Source organism: Trichechus manatus, unplaced genomic scaffold (assembly GCF_000243295.1).
Source record: "Trichechus manatus latirostris isolate Lorelei unplaced genomic scaffold, TriManLat1.0 scaffold00008, whole genome shotgun sequence".
NCBI lineage: Eukaryota > Metazoa > Chordata > Mammalia > Sirenia > Trichechidae > Trichechus > Trichechus manatus.
Window position 1 is genome coordinate 27,047,357 of NW_004443944.1, and position 15,245 is coordinate 27,062,601.

The 15,245-nt window shown below is 41.4% G+C and overlaps 2 protein-coding genes across 5 annotated transcripts in view; one reads left to right on the top strand and one right to left on the bottom strand.

Moving 5' to 3' along the window:
• Positions 1–4,914, bottom strand: part of RPN2 (ribophorin II) — a 68,111-nt gene extending 63,197 nt beyond the window's left edge. For 2 of the 4 annotated variants that reach the window (XM_004370364.2, XM_012558885.2), the window contains exons 1-2: positions 4,589–4,914; positions 1,205–1,398 (exon numbers count right to left, since the gene is read on the bottom strand). In XM_004370364.2, the coding sequence (XP_004370421.1) occupies positions 1,205–1,398; positions 4,589–4,601 (207 nt within the window). In that variant the 5' untranslated portion in view covers positions 4,602–4,914. Of the gene's footprint in view, positions 1–1,204; positions 1,399–2,752; positions 4,272–4,588 lie in introns of those variants that run through there. The other 2 variants (XM_023724792.1, XM_023724798.1) reach the window with 2 other exon arrangements.
• Positions 4,379–15,245, top strand: part of MROH8 (maestro heat like repeat family member 8) — an 84,685-nt gene continuing 73,818 nt past the window's right edge. The window contains exons 1-3 of the mRNA XM_023724784.1: positions 4,379–4,735; positions 10,294–10,415; positions 12,756–12,901. Of these exons, the coding sequence (XP_023580552.1) occupies positions 4,449–4,735; positions 10,294–10,415; positions 12,756–12,901 (555 nt within the window). The 5' untranslated portion in view covers positions 4,379–4,448. The remainder of the gene's footprint in view (positions 4,736–10,293; positions 10,416–12,755; positions 12,902–15,245) is intronic.

The following is a 15,245-nucleotide window of genomic DNA, read 5'->3' on the forward strand; positions in this document are numbered from 1 at the left end:
TTTTGTCATAAGTCACCGCGATTTGTGATTATTTATATGCTAAGGCGAGACGTGGTAGGCAGAATTCTAAAGATGGCCCCACAAGATTTCTGTCCATTGGATATTCAATCAAACATTAAACTAGAAACTGCTGTGAAGGGATTTTTTAAAGTCCCAAATCAGTTGATCTTAAAATAGGGAGATTATTGGATGGGTCTGACCTAATCAGGTGAAGCTTTAAAACCAGTTTTCTCCAGCTGGTAGCAAAAGAGGAAGTCAGAGAGATATGAAGCATCAGAAGCATGTGCCATTGCCAGTTTAAAGATGGAAGGCACTACAGAAGAAGGAATGCAGGTGGCCTTCAGGAGCAAAGAATAGTCCCTCACTAACAGCTGGCAAGGATATGGGGACCTCAGACCTACAACTTCAAGGAACTGGATCTACCAACAACCTGAATAAGCTTCGAAAGAGATTCTTCCCCAGAGCCTCCAGGTAAGAGCCCAGTCTGGCTGACAGCTTCATTTCGACCTTGTGAGACCCTAAGCAGAGAGACCTCCTAAGCCTGCCCAGACTTCTGACCTACAGAACTAGGAGCTAACACATTAGTGTTGCTTTAAGCCCCTAAATTATGGTAACTTGTTATGTAGCAATAGAAAACCAAAACACAAGGCATATATGAGAAACCTGGCAGAGGACAATTTTTTTACCCTAACTGTCCATGCTATGTAATGAATAAAATGTAAATTCACTTAAGACTATTCCAAAATCCAGAAAAGCTTTTAGTCATGAGGCACTTGCCTCACTAAAGTTCTAAAAATCAAACCAAAACTGCCCGGTGCAGCGACTGTCACTGCTTAACAAATGTGAGTGTCCCCCACCTGAATTACTTTATTATTTATTGGTCACACATGTACAGCACTTAACAAGTACATGTGGCAGTGTACAGTCTCACTCACAGAGCTACGGTACAAGTTTCTAGAGGATCTGTGACTTGCTTTTCTTTATATTCCACTGAAATACCTGATACAATCCTATACACACACTAGGCACTTTTAAAAAGAAAAAAAGAATCTGTCACATTGAAATAAATATTTGTTACATTGGATGGATTAACCTTGGCTATCCTCAAGTAAGGGCAAGAGTTTTGAAGTACCTTTTAGGAATACAGTGAAGGGAAAAAGTTCTTTCTGAATCACCTTGGCCACCAAGACAGAAGGGCCCTTACCTTTACATCTGGCACTTGGGCACCAAGGCTGCTAAGTCCCACGATGGAATAGAAAGCAGATTCCAAATTTGTGAAAGGGCGGTCCAACGAGGCTTTCAGTCTCTCGACGTCATGCTTGGTGAGGTAGTGAGTGGGCGTCAAGGCCTGGGTGCTGGCTATGATTGTCAGGGCCAACAGGAAGACAGTGCTTGAACCTTGGGGAAAAATGACTATTAAATACACTCCACACTAATACTGGGAAGGCCAGCACAGCTTGTTCAGGGTAAGGTCATGGAAGCTCCACTGACACATCCAAACTCCCTTAGGGATTGAACAACTGGGCTGAGAGCTACGGGGACCATGATCTCAGGAAACATCTAGCTCAACTGGCATAACATACTTTATAAAGACAATGTGCTACGTTCTACTTTGGCAAATAGCATCTGTGGTCTTAAAAGCCTGTGAGCAGCCATCTAAGATACTCCACTGGTCTCACCCCTTCAGGAGCAAGGGAAAATGATAAAAACTAAAGACACAAGGGAAAGATTAGTCCAAAGGGCTAACAGACCACAACTACCATGGCCTCCACCAGACTGAGTCCAGTACAACTAGATGGTGCCTGGCTACCACCTCTGACTGCTCTGACAGGGATCATAACAGAGGGTCCCAGACAGAGCTGGAGAAAAATGTAGAACAAAATTCTAACTCAAAAAAAGACCAGACTTACTGGCCTGACAGAGACTGGGGAAACCCTGAGAATATGGCCCCTGGATACCCTTTTAGCTCAGTAATGAAGTCACTCCAGAGGTTCACCTTTTAGCCAAAGATTAGACAGATCCATAGGACAAAATGAGACTAAAGGGGCACCCTAGCTCAGGGGCAAGGACTAGAAGGCAAGAGAGGACAGGAAAGCTGGCAATAGGGAACCCAAGGTCGAGAAGGGAGAGTACTGGCATGTCATGGGGTTGTTAACCAACATAATAGAACAATATATGTACTGTTTAATGAGAAGTTAATTTTTTCTGTAAACCTTCATCTAAAGTACAATTAAAAAAAAAAAGAGCAATATTTCTTAAATAAAGCTGGCAGTCTTGCAAAAAACAAACAAACACTCCACACTATTCCATATAGTCCCAATGATTGTGCACACCAGGGCATATGGGAACCAAGTCATGTGAGGAATGGTGAGGGAACAGAGGAGGTTTAATCTGAAGAGAAACCTTGGGGAAGGGTAGGCACTGTCTTCAACTATCTGAAAGACAGTCCTCCTCCCAGCAGCCTCCGTGTATCTAAAGCACAGGACTTACCACATCATTCATCTGTTCAATGTACAGTCATGACTCCAATGGCTCCTAGGACAGACTGAATCCTCATCATGGCCTTGGCTGCCTCTCACTCAATCTCCTCCCTCATTTTTCCCACCTTCTGTTACTCTCTGGCCTTCTCTGTTCCTCTAAGGAGCCATGTTCTTTCTTGCCCAGGGCTTTTTATGCTTTCCCCTACTTTAAAATCAACTGAGCAAGATGGGAGGCACTGGAGGGCTTTGAGCAGAGGAGTGATTCGACTTACATTTTAACAGGATCATTGTGGTGAATACTGAGACAGTGTTGAGAACAGACTATACAGGAGCAAGGACAGAAAGTGGGATACCAGTTAGAAGACTATTGCCATAATCCAAGTAGAAAGATGATGGTGGTCCAAACCAGTGTGACAGCAGAGGTGGTGAGAACTACTTATAGAGTCTGGCTAGAATTCAAAATTAATGCTTATCAAATTTGCTACATAGATAGAAAGATGTAAGAAGAAGAGAAGAGTCAAGTCAGGAGTGGATTACTCAATAAGCAAAGTAAGCATGGGCTTACTGGCGCTTACCAAATTCTTAGTTATCTAGTGCTACTATAACAAGGATGGATTACCCAACAAGCAAGGTAAGCACAAGCTTACCAGTGAAGAAGTTGCAAATCAAGTACTTCGCTATTTATGTTTGCAAAATTGAGTTTTCTAAGTGCAGACATTGTACCTAGAAAACTCAATTTTGCAAACTCCACATAGACAGTGAAGTACTTGATTTGCAATTGCTTACTTGGGTAATCAGTCCCCGAGTCAAGTTACTAATGCTGAATCCATAGTGCCTTGTGTATATATATGTACTCAGTATATTAAGATCTAGTGAGTAACTAAGACAAGCACTTTCTCAGACTGTAAACTCCCCTAGCACAGTATTGGTGTCAGAATCCTAATCATCCCATCTCACCTTAATAATAACAATATTTTTGGGGGAGGAGGGGGCTAAATTTGAGCACTTAACATGTGTCAGCTATGCCCCATACTATGCTAAATACTCTGTATGCAGAGTCATTAAATCCTCACAACATACAAATGAGATAGCTATTTTCTGCATTTTACAGACCAAAAAATTGAGGTTCAGAAATAGTTACTTGTCCTAAGGTCCACAACTAATTGAGAATCAAATTGCAGGCAGTTCGAATCAAAAGTCTGTTTTTAACCACTATACTATTCTTGACTTCTCATATAATTAAGTAGGAAGTCATTTCCCTTCTCTGGGATTCCGTCGTTTCATCTGTCAAATGGAAATAACAACAGCACACACTTCTCTAAATTGTGGTGAGACTACATGAGACTCTATCCAGCAAAGTGCCCACTCTGTAACTAGCAATGAAGTTAAGAACCGTAGCAACAGCTAATTTAATACAGTGCTTACATAGTGCCATGAACTGTTCTAAGCTCTGCATAGGAGTTATTTCATTCAATACTCACAGCAACTCTATGAGGCAGATAATATGACTAACCCATTTTACAGATGAGGTGCAGAGGGGTTAACTAACTTGCGCCGGCCACATACATAACCAATACGTGACAGATTACAAGTATGAAACCAGAGTCTAACTTAACCTACAGTCTAAGCTCTCAAAGTGAGTGATTGTTCTTGCCCCTTTCCCAAACGAGGAAACTGCGGCCCAAAGTGGAAGGATGAGTAAGGGGCGGCGCTGGGACCAGATCCCAGGCCGCTAGACTCGGGAGCCTGCGCTCCCAAGAGCGAGTCAAATGAATGACCGAAAGCAGGCTTGTGATTAACTGCGGCTTCAGCCCGACCGCGACCCCCCCGCTCCAATCTGGGCCTCGCAGGGACCCGTAGCCCCAAGTTGCATGCCCCTCCGCCCCCCAGTCCTCTCCCTCGGTTGCGGGCACTCCCGCCGGGTCGACAGCCTTCAGTTTGACCTGCGACCCCAAAGAGCCCAAGCCCATGCCCCTGCCCCGCAGGGGAAGGGGATCCCGCCTGGATGCCTCCCGAACGGCGGGCACTAGCCTTCCGCGGGTGACGGCCCGCTCTCCAAGGCGTGCCGGCCGCAGGGCCCCGTCATCAAGCCATGCGCAACGCCTCACCCGGCGGCGCCATTCCTCCGACCAGGTCCCACCAGTGCCTGAGCCGCAGACAGACTTCCGCTTGGGAAGGTGGCTCCAAGAGCGCGCCGCAGGGGACTCCAGGGACTCGCGGCAGGCTTCGCGTGCTAGGATGGGCTCCAGGCTCAGGTCAGTCCCCGCGGTCCCGTTGGGCCGGGCCGCTGCCAGCAGCCGCAGCCCAAATTCTTGGTCTCGAACGGCAGAGGCCCCTACGGTCTTCGCGTGCAGGTCCACTCCCCCCCCGGCGCCCCGGCGTACGTCGAACTGGCCGCCTCGCAACGGTCCTATTCCGGGCGCTGTCAGGACGCGGTTGGAGGAAGTGTCTGGGAGGACCCGAAACGGGTCCTCGGCTGATTGGTCGAGCTCATTGGTTGGCCGCTCGCGTTGTCACTCTTTCGTCTCTCTGTAGCCCGGCCAATTTTAAAGGAATGGGAAGGGTCCGGTGGGGAGAAGCGAGCACTGTTTGAAGGATTTTTTTTTTTTTTTTTTCCGTTAGAAACTTATGGCAGTTTACGCCAAATGTTATAATTTCTGTTGTTAATAACTGACCTGTGAGGGACATTTTATCTGATTTGCAAAGCATTTGTGTAGACTCAGTAACTCCTCACGATAACTGTAAGAAGCGTATTGGCCAGATTTTAACAGACGAAGTAACCGGCTCAAAAATGGAAATAACTCATCTAAGAGCTCAATGATAATAACTAACTCCAATTATTGAGCGTATCCTATATAGCTGGATATAAGCGCTCTACTACATTATTTCATTTACCCCTTGTCACCTTTCTGTGAGGTATACCCGTTGCCGTTGAGTCGATTCCACACATAGTTATTATTCCTGTTTTAAAGAGAAGGCTATTAAAGAATTTGAACCCAGGTAGTCTGACTTCAGAATCTGTGCTTTTAACTATTATGAGCATATAAAATATAAAGTATGCACCATGAAGTAACTCTTGCTATTATTATTATTATCCCAAATAGAGGAGGATTAGTTCTTTTTATGTCTACAACTGCCTTATTCAATATGGCAGCCACTAGCCATATTTGGATATTTAAATTTGAATTTGAATTAAAATTAAATAAATTCAGTTCCTCAGCTGTCCTAGCCATATTTCAAGCACTCAATACCCACACATGGCTAGTGCATATCACAGCACAGAATTATAAAAAATTTCCATTATCACAGAAAGTACTATTGAACAGTCTTGTTCTAAAATATATAAAGAACTCTCCAATTCAATAACATAAAGACAAACAACCTGTCTGTATGCTAGAGCTGGCTGATACTGGCTCACAAAGGTTAATTGCTAAAAATTTTCAGGAGTTCTGCAATTCAGTTGTTAAATGCAACTTGTCTTAGTTTCCTAGGGCTGCTTAACAAAATAACACAAAGTGGATGGCTTCGAAGAACAGAAATTTATTTTCTCACAATTCTGAAGGCTAGAGGTCAGAATTTAGGGCTTCTGCCATGTTGATTCCTTCTGAGGACTTTGAGAGAGAACTGTTCCAGCCCTCTCAATTGTACATGTAACATTCTCCAGGGCAGACCATACATAAGGCTATAAAACAATTCTCAATAATTTTAAAAGGATTGAAATCAATCCTTAGGGTCGCAATAAGTAGGAATGACTCAATGACAATCGATTTGGTTTGTTTGTTTTTTTGTCATGCAGAGTATCTTCTCTGATCATAGTGGAATGAAGCTAAAAATCAGTAACAAAAGGAAAACTGGAAAATTCACAAATATATGGATATTAAACAAAAATAATAAAGTTAAAGCCATAAAGGTATTAGAAGAAATCATAGAAGTGAATCTTCATGTCTTCAAATTTGATAATGGATTCTTAGATTTGACACCAAAAGCATGAACAACAAAGACAAAATATGTAAATTGGACTTCATAAAAATTTAAAACTTTTGTACATTATAATACATTATCAAGAAAGTAAAAAGACAACCTGCAGAATGGGAGAAAATATTTGCAAATCATGTATCTGATAAGAATTTAATATCCAGAATATATAAAGAATTCTTAGAAGTAAACAATGAAAAAACAACTCAATTAACAAAGGAACAAAGGACTTAGAGATTTCTCTAAAGAAGATGCAAATGGCCACCAAGCACATGAAAAGATACTTGTTTAACATAATTGGTCATTAAGGAAATACAAATTAAAACCATGAAATACAACTTCACACCCATTAAAAACCAAAAAAAGGAGGGCTGTGGGGACCATGGTCCCGGGGAACATCTAACTCAATTGGCATAACACAGTTTATAAAGACAACGTTCTATATTCTACCTTGGTGAGTAGCGTCTGGGGTCTTAAAAGCCTGTGAGCAGCCGTCTAAGATACTCCACTGGTCTCATCTCTTCGGGAGCAAGGGAGAGTGAAGAGAGCAGGATACAAGGAAAAGATTAGTCCAAAGGACTAATGGACCACAGCTACCAAGGCCTCCACTGGACTGAGTCCAGTACAGCTAGACGGTGCCCCGCTACCACCACTGACTGCTCTGACCAGGATCACAACAGAGGGTTCTGGACAGAGCTGGAGAAGGATGTAGAACAAAATTCTAACTCAGAAAAAAAGACTAGATTTACTGGCCTAAAGGAGACTGGAGAAACCCCGAGAGTATGGCCCCCAGACACCCTTTTAGCTCAGTGGTGAAGTCATCTCTGAGGTTCACCATTCAGCCTGGGAGTAGACAGCCCCATAAACCCAAATGGGACTAATGAGGTACAGCAGTCCAGGGACAAGGGCCAGAAGGCAGAGGGGGACAAGGAAGCTGGTGATAGGGAACCCAAGGTTGAGTAAGGATAGTGTTGATGTGTTGTGAGGTTGTTAACCATTGTCATAGGGCAACATGTGTACTAACTGTTAAATGAGAAACTATTTTGTTCTGTAAGCCTTCATCTAAAGTGAGAATAGCAGCACAATTGGAAGAGCCTAGTCGATGTCACTGAACTGTGCATGTACAAATTTTTGAAATGGTGTACCTTGGCTATGTATATTTTCACCAAAAAAAAAAAAAGGTCAAGAAGGGAGAGGGTTGACATGTTGTGGGGTTGTTAACCAATGTCATAAAACAATATGTGTACTACTGTTTCATGAGAAACTATTTGTTCTGTAAGCCTTCGCCTGAAGTACGATAAAAATAAATAAATAAATAAAAACCAAAAAAAAAACCAACCCCATTGCCGTTGAGTAGATTCTGACTCATAGCTACCCTATGGGACAGAGTAGAACTGCCCCACAGAGTTTCCAAGGAGCGCCTGGTGGATTCGAACTGCCAGCGTTTTGGTTAGCAGCCGTAGCTCTTAACCACTATGCCACCAGGGTTTCCAGCACACCTACTAGGATGGCTATAATCAAAAAACCAGAAAATAACAAATGTTAGCGAGGATATGGAGAAACAGGAACTCTCGTACGTTGTTGATGGGAATATGAAATGGTGCAGCCACTGTGGAAAACAGTTTGGTGATTCCTTGAAAAATTAAAACATAGACTTACAATATGATCCAGCAATTCCACTCGTAAGTATATACGAAAGAGAAATGAAACATATGTACACAGAGGAATTGTACATGAACGTACGTTCTTCATTCATAATAGCCAAAAGGTGGAAACAACCCAAATGTCTATCAATGGATGAATAGATAAACAAATTGTAGTATATACATACAGTGGAATTATTCAGCCATAAAAAGGACTGAAGTACTGGTACATGCTACAACAATAAATGAACCTTGAAAACATGCTAAGTGAAAGAAGCCAATCACAAAAGGCCACATATTGTATGATTGCTTTTACATGAAATATCCAGAATAGGCAAATCCACAGATAGAAAGCAGATTAGTGGTTACCAGAAGAGAGGAGAGCAGGGAACGGGGAGTGATTACTTAATGGGCATGAGCCAGTCTAGGGTGATGAAAAAGTTTTGAAACTGTTGAGAGGTGATAGTTGCACAGCATTGTGAATGCTCTAGATGCCACTGAAACATACACTTTAAAATGGTTAACTGTGTGTTACATTAATGTCACCTCAATTGAAGAAGGAAAAAAAATTACTGCTTATGGAGCACTAAGTTTCGGTTTACTGTGATAGAAAAATCACATTGATTAAGGGTAGGGTTGCACAGCTGATTATTGTAATTGCTGTCAATAAGTTGTATCCCTGTGAAAAGCTGAATTGCCAAATGTTGTAATAGATATGTTTACAACAACTACAAAAAGAGAAAGAGAGAGCTGCTGCTGAGCCTGCTTATGTACAACCAAACACCTCATGGGATTTGGTTTCTTGGTTTGGAGGTTTAGGGTCATGGTTTCATGGGACCTCCCACTTAATTGGCCTAATAACCTGCTTAGCGCTTCTGTTCTACCTCCTAGTTAGTTGCCTAGTTTCTGGGGTCTTAAAAGCTTGCAAGCGGCCACCCAGGGCACAACAATTGGTCTCTATTTGCCTGGAGCAACAGAGGAAGAAGGAGAGTCAGGAACAGGAGGAGGATATGGAATGTGTGGCTAATTGCCTCCATGAACAACTACCTCCTTTGCCATGAGACCAGAAGAACTGGATGGTGCCTGGCTTCAGTTACTAAACATTTTGATCCAAAGAGAAAATGAAGAACAGAATTTTAAATTCTCATGGAATCCAGATTTTCTAGAGCAAGGGAGGCTGGATGAACCCCCAAAACTATTGCCATGAGTTAATCTTTAAACCTTAAACTTTAAACCAAAAATATCCCCTGAAGTCTTCTTAAAACCAAACAATAGTTTTAGCGTAACTAGTAAAGAATGTCTGCCTTGAGCATTGTGCTGTTTTCAGAACTACCTATATGGGATCAAACTGACAACAGCAAATCAAAAGATTGTTTAGGAAACTCAAGGGGCAGTGAATTTATGTTAATGAGGGAGGAACAATTATGAAAAGAGGGTGAGAATGGCTATACAACTTGAAGAATGTAATAAATACTGAATTGTACATGTAGAAATTCTAGAATTGGTATACTGCTGTGTATAGTCTCAAAAACAAAAATAAAATAAGTTATTTTTTTTAAAAAAAGAATTACATAAGCAATACCTAAATAGATTTTCACTGAAAGAAGATCATTCTCCACAAAGCAGAATTCCACTGGCCTGTTTCATTGTCCCTTCCCTCCCGCAAGTCACTCGTCTCTCTAGAGGTAACCACTATTACAATTTCAGTGTGTCTCCTTTCAGACTTCTTCTATGCATATATAGTTGGTATCACACTGAATGTATTATTTTGCAACTTGGTTTAACCAAATAGAATATTGTGGCATATCAGTACTTATAGATCTGCCTCTTTCCCATTGACAGCTTCAGAGTATTGCACAATTCAGATCTATACCAGAATCTAACTATTCCCCTATTGATGTTTCCAAGTTTTTTCTCTATTGCAACATTGCTGCAGTAAAACATCCTTATATATGTTTCCTGTGTACATATGTTCGAGTATGTCTCTAATAGAATTTATTTTATAATCACAGGGGGAGAAAAGGAGGAGAACTAGAATCAGGCTTACTCTGCAACCTGCTTCAAATAAGAAAAAGAGAGTTGGCAAAGCAGGCCTAGGCCTGAGAAGTGTGCCTGGGGCAGAAAGGTAGAGAGGACTGTGAGGGATCCTGGACAGAAATCAACTGTAATTTTTCTAATCCCCTTTTCATTCCTAGGGTCTGTAGTTGGGAAGAAGTGGTGATCCCTTGCGCTTCTGATGATGACTCAGAAAGTGTGGATTTGCAGCTGAGCAACTTAGAAGATATTAAAAAAGACCCAAGTAGTCTTGAACTTACAGGTGAAAGGGGGAAAGGATTTTTAAAAAGGGGGGAATGGGGAGAAGGGAATCTCTTTCCAAGTTAAGCCAAAAGGTATTGATTTTGTACTTGCTGGGTGACAAGCCCTGACTAGACTCTGGCAATGACTTTGGTCCCTGACTTTGAGACATTGGCATATAGTTGGCAGAGTAAGACAGGATACATTATTCTGGACATACAGGAAACTAAAATTAGCCCTGAGACAGACAGTCCTATAGATTTCTGCAGGAGAGTCTCAGTGCTAGAGGGATTCTAACAAAGGAAAGGTAAGTGTGGGCTCACACAGTTGGAAAAACTTCACACAGAAGGTGGGATCTGGATTGGGCTGCAGAATTATCATTTTTCATTTATTCTACAAACATTTGAATACCAGGTGCTAGGCATACAAGAGTGAACAAGACCGATGTGGTCCCTGCCCTTATAGAACTTACACTGTAGTGCAGAAATGAGACAAAAAACATAAACAGTAATTACAGTTTGTAGTAAGCACTATGAAAGAAATAAACAAGACAAAAAATAAGTGAGACAGGAACCTACTTTAAACTATGGTTGTCAGAGAACACCTATCTGAGGCAATGCCATTTAGATGTAAAGGAGGCGTCGAGGATATGAAAGAGCAACCTATGTGAGAAATAAAGAGGGAAGAATGTTCCAGATAGAACAGCAAGTGCATGAGACAGGAAAGACTTTGATTAATTTGAGTAACTGCATTCATTCATTCAACAAATATTTATTGAAGCCTACTATGCTCTAAGGTGATCTAGATGCTAGAGATATGGCAATGAACTGAACAGACACAATCTACTTACAGATAAACAGACAATTGGAACACAGTGTAATAAGTGTAATGGGCAGAGGTTTCTTAGTGGCTAGGAGGACACTTCGTCAAAATGGACAAAGAGGGGATTCAGGAAAGAAATCCTAGAGCTGAGACTTGAAGGATGTGTAGGAGTTAGCTAGGCAAAGGGAAGTAGCAGAAGGTGGAGAGAGGAAGGAGAAACATGCAGGCAGAAGGTACATCCTGTGCAAAGAGGAACATGGCTTCAATTATTACACATGTGGGTGAAAATAATGTGGTACGGAGAATTTGCAGAAAGGGTTATTCAAGAGACCAATAGAGCACAGAAGTAGAGAGGTAGAAACTTTCAGATGTTAGATGTGTTAAGGAAGGAGTAGGAAGACTACTAGTCCATTAGGAATAAGGGATTTGTACTGGGAAAATAGAGGAGGTAAGAATGTAAAGATAAAGTGAAGAGGAAAATGATGTCACTATAATCATTATCTCTCAATGAGCAAGGAATAGTAGACATTTACTGACACTTTCTTGGTACTAGCTCTGTATTAGCCAAATGGAATAGGTACTATTGTTAGCCCCATTTTGGAAATGAAGAAATAGGTCCAGAGAAGGTAACAAGGTTTGAGTGCTAGAAAGAGAAGATCCAGGATCTGAGCCCAGGCCGACTGATTCTGGAGCCCGTGCTCTTAATCAAAGCAAGTCCCAGATTGGGAAGGAGATACCTCCAGCACTCACTGCAACCTGGTCCAATGGGAAGAGATAAATATTAGTAAGGGGCTACTGTATTTTAAGCTCTTGTCACCACTGAGCCATAGAGTTTTTTGAGTTTGAATAACATCTACCAGTTATTAAGTGCTTACTATGTGCCAGATACTGGGCTAAGTCCTTTGCACGTATTACTTCACTTAATCCTTACACTTAATCCTTGGAGGTGGGTACCTCTGCATTTTACAGATAAGGAAACTAAGGGTCCAGGAGGCAAACTAACTTGATGAAGGTAATACAGCTAATAAATGGTAGAGTCAGGATTCAAACTAGTCACAAACTGAGATTTAAAGTCCGTGCCCTTAACCATTCTGTTACAGTATAATGCTAAATGTTTTTGTAGCTTAGGAGATCCTTAAAAAACCCCGTTGCTGTTGAGTCGATTCCGACTCATAGCGACCTTATAGGACAGAGTAGAACTACCCCATAGGGTTTCCAAGGCTGTAGTATTTACAGAAGCAGATTGCCACGTCTTTCTCCCGAGGAGCAGCTGATAAGTTCAAACCGCCGATCTTTTGGTTAGCAGCCGAGCACTTAACCACTGTGCCACCAAGGCTCCCGGGAGACGCTTAGAGACCATTAAATTTGTAATTGAGAAAACTGAGACTTGGAGGAGGAGGAGACTTGGCCAAGGTCACAGAGGAAGTAGTAAAGGTGAGAGCAAGGGTCTGTCTATCCTTATGTCCAGTGGTTCTCCCACGAAACCATATAACTTTACACAGTGTGGAGGCATCATCAGGTGTCTTTCTTTTGGTATTAGACTCGGACATCTCTGACATTCCTGGACTCCCTTGGGAATCCCTCACAGATTGCTTCAGCCACCCGACCCACCAGCAACCCCGTGGCGAGGTCATCATCGAGAGGCTGATTGGATCTGTACAGGAGTTTTTTAATTGTGAGCTAAAGGTATGCACAAGCAATCTTTACGAGTTATCCAACTTATTCCTCCATTTTAACAAATATTTTAAACGTATTTTTTTATTACACAAATAATTTTACAAGGTTACAAAAATTATAAAATTCATGTAATAACAAAGAAAACTATAATAAAAAACGTTAATCTCTAATTCTACTCTTCTGAGATAATTACTGTCAACATTTTGGTAATATATTTTCAGACTTTTTTTCTGTGCATAAAATACATGTAAATATAAAAAAAGTAAACATCATGTATGGAGGGAGAAAAAAATTGTTTTCCTAGGTCAATAGCTATAGATCTACATTATCCTGCTTAATTGCTACATAGTATTCCATTGTTGAGGTGAAATATTCATTCCTTCTTTCTTTCTTTCATTCATTCTTCCTTTCTTTCATTCATTCTATGAGAGCACGTAACAGACGAACTTGTCTTAACCTGGGGGTAAAGGAAGGCATCTCTGAGGAAGTAACCCTTGAGCTCAGATCGGAAAAATCAATAGGAGAAAGTAGGAAAAATTAGAATTGGGGAGAGTGTTCCAGAAGTCGGAAATATGTTTTTGTTCCTTTTTGTTTGTTTGTTTTTATTGTGCATTAGGTGAAAGTTTGCAGAGCAGATTAGATTCCCATTTGCTAGTTTGCACATAAACTGTTTCATAGCCTTGGTTTCATTCCCCAGGATGTGTCAGCATTCTCCCCGCTTCCACCCTAGGCTTCCCGTTTCCTTTCGTCCTGATTTTCTACCGCTTCCTGCCTTCTTATCTTTGCTTTTGGGCAAATACTGCCCTTTTGATTTCATATAATTGATTGTTCTAAGGAGCACGTTCCTCTCGGTGTTATTGTTTATTTTATGGGTTTGTCTGTTTGTCTGGAAAGTGGACTCTGGGAATGGCTTCAGTTCCAGGTAGGAAATATGTTTAACAACCTTGTGGCAGAAAGGAGCACAGCATGTTTGAGGAACTCGAAGTCCTGTGTGTTTAAACTGTGGGGACGAATGGAGAGAGTGGTACAGGATGAGACTGAAGAGGGGCCAGACCATGCTGCGCCTTGAAAAACCAGGATAAGGATTTTGGTCTTTATCCTAAGAGCAATAAAATGAATAAATACTACATAAGGAAATTAATATCCTAATTTACTTAACTAATACTCTGTTGTTTGCCATTGAGGTTCTTTCCAGTTTTTTATTAAAGTTTTCTGATGAAATTTTTGTATTTCATTGTGCTTTAAGTGAAAGTTTACAGCTTAAGTTAATTTCTCATACAAAAATTTATACACACATTGCTATGTAACAGCAGTTGCAATCCCTATAATGTGACAGCACACTCCTTCTTTCCACCCTGGGTTTCCGGGTCCATCCAGCCAGCTCCTGTCCCCTCCTACTTTCTCATCCTGCTTCTGGACAGGAGCTGTCCATTTGGTCTCATGTATCTGCTTGAACTAAGAAGTACACTCTTCACAAGTATTATTTTATGTTTTATATTCCAGTCAAATCTTTGTCTGAAGAGTGGGCCCCAGGAATGGTTTCACTTCAGGGTTAACAGAGTGTCCAGGGGCCATGGCTTCAGGGGTTCCACCAGTCTCAGTCATACCATTAAGTCTAGTCTTTATACATGAATTTGAGTTCTGCTGCGCACTTTTCTCCAGTTCTGTCAGGGACTCTCTGTTGTGTTCCCTGTCAGGGCAGTACTTGGTGGTAGCTGGGAACCATCTAGTTCTTCTGGTCTGAGGCTGATGCAGTCTCTGGTTTATGTGGCCCTTTTGTCTCTTGGGCTAATATTTTCCTTGTCTTTGGTGTTCTTCATTCTCCTTTGCTCCAGGTACGTTGGGACCAATTGATGCCTCTTAGATGGCCACTCGCAAGCTTTTAAGATCCCAGACACCACTCACCAAAATGGGATGCAGAATATTTCCTTAATAAACTTTGTTATGCCAGTTGACCTAGATCTGACAAAATTCTTATCTGTGAGTCTTTACGCACCCCACAGATGATTTTCCTAAGGTAAATTTCTATGTATGGCATCGTCGAATCAAACCTTATCCTAAATGGAGAGAAAGCATTCCCCTTGAGAACGGGAACCAGACAAGGATACCCTTTATCACCACTCTTATTCAACATTGTGCTGGAAGTCCTAGCCAGAGCAATTAGGCTAGAAAAAGAAATAAAGGGCATCCAAATTGGTAGGGTAGAAGTCAAAGTATCTGTATTTGCAGATGATATGATCTTATACACAGAAAACTCCAAAGAATCCACAAGAAAACTACTGGAACTAATAGAAGATTTCAACAAAGTTTCAGGATACAAGATAAACATACAAAAATCAGTTGGATTCCTTTA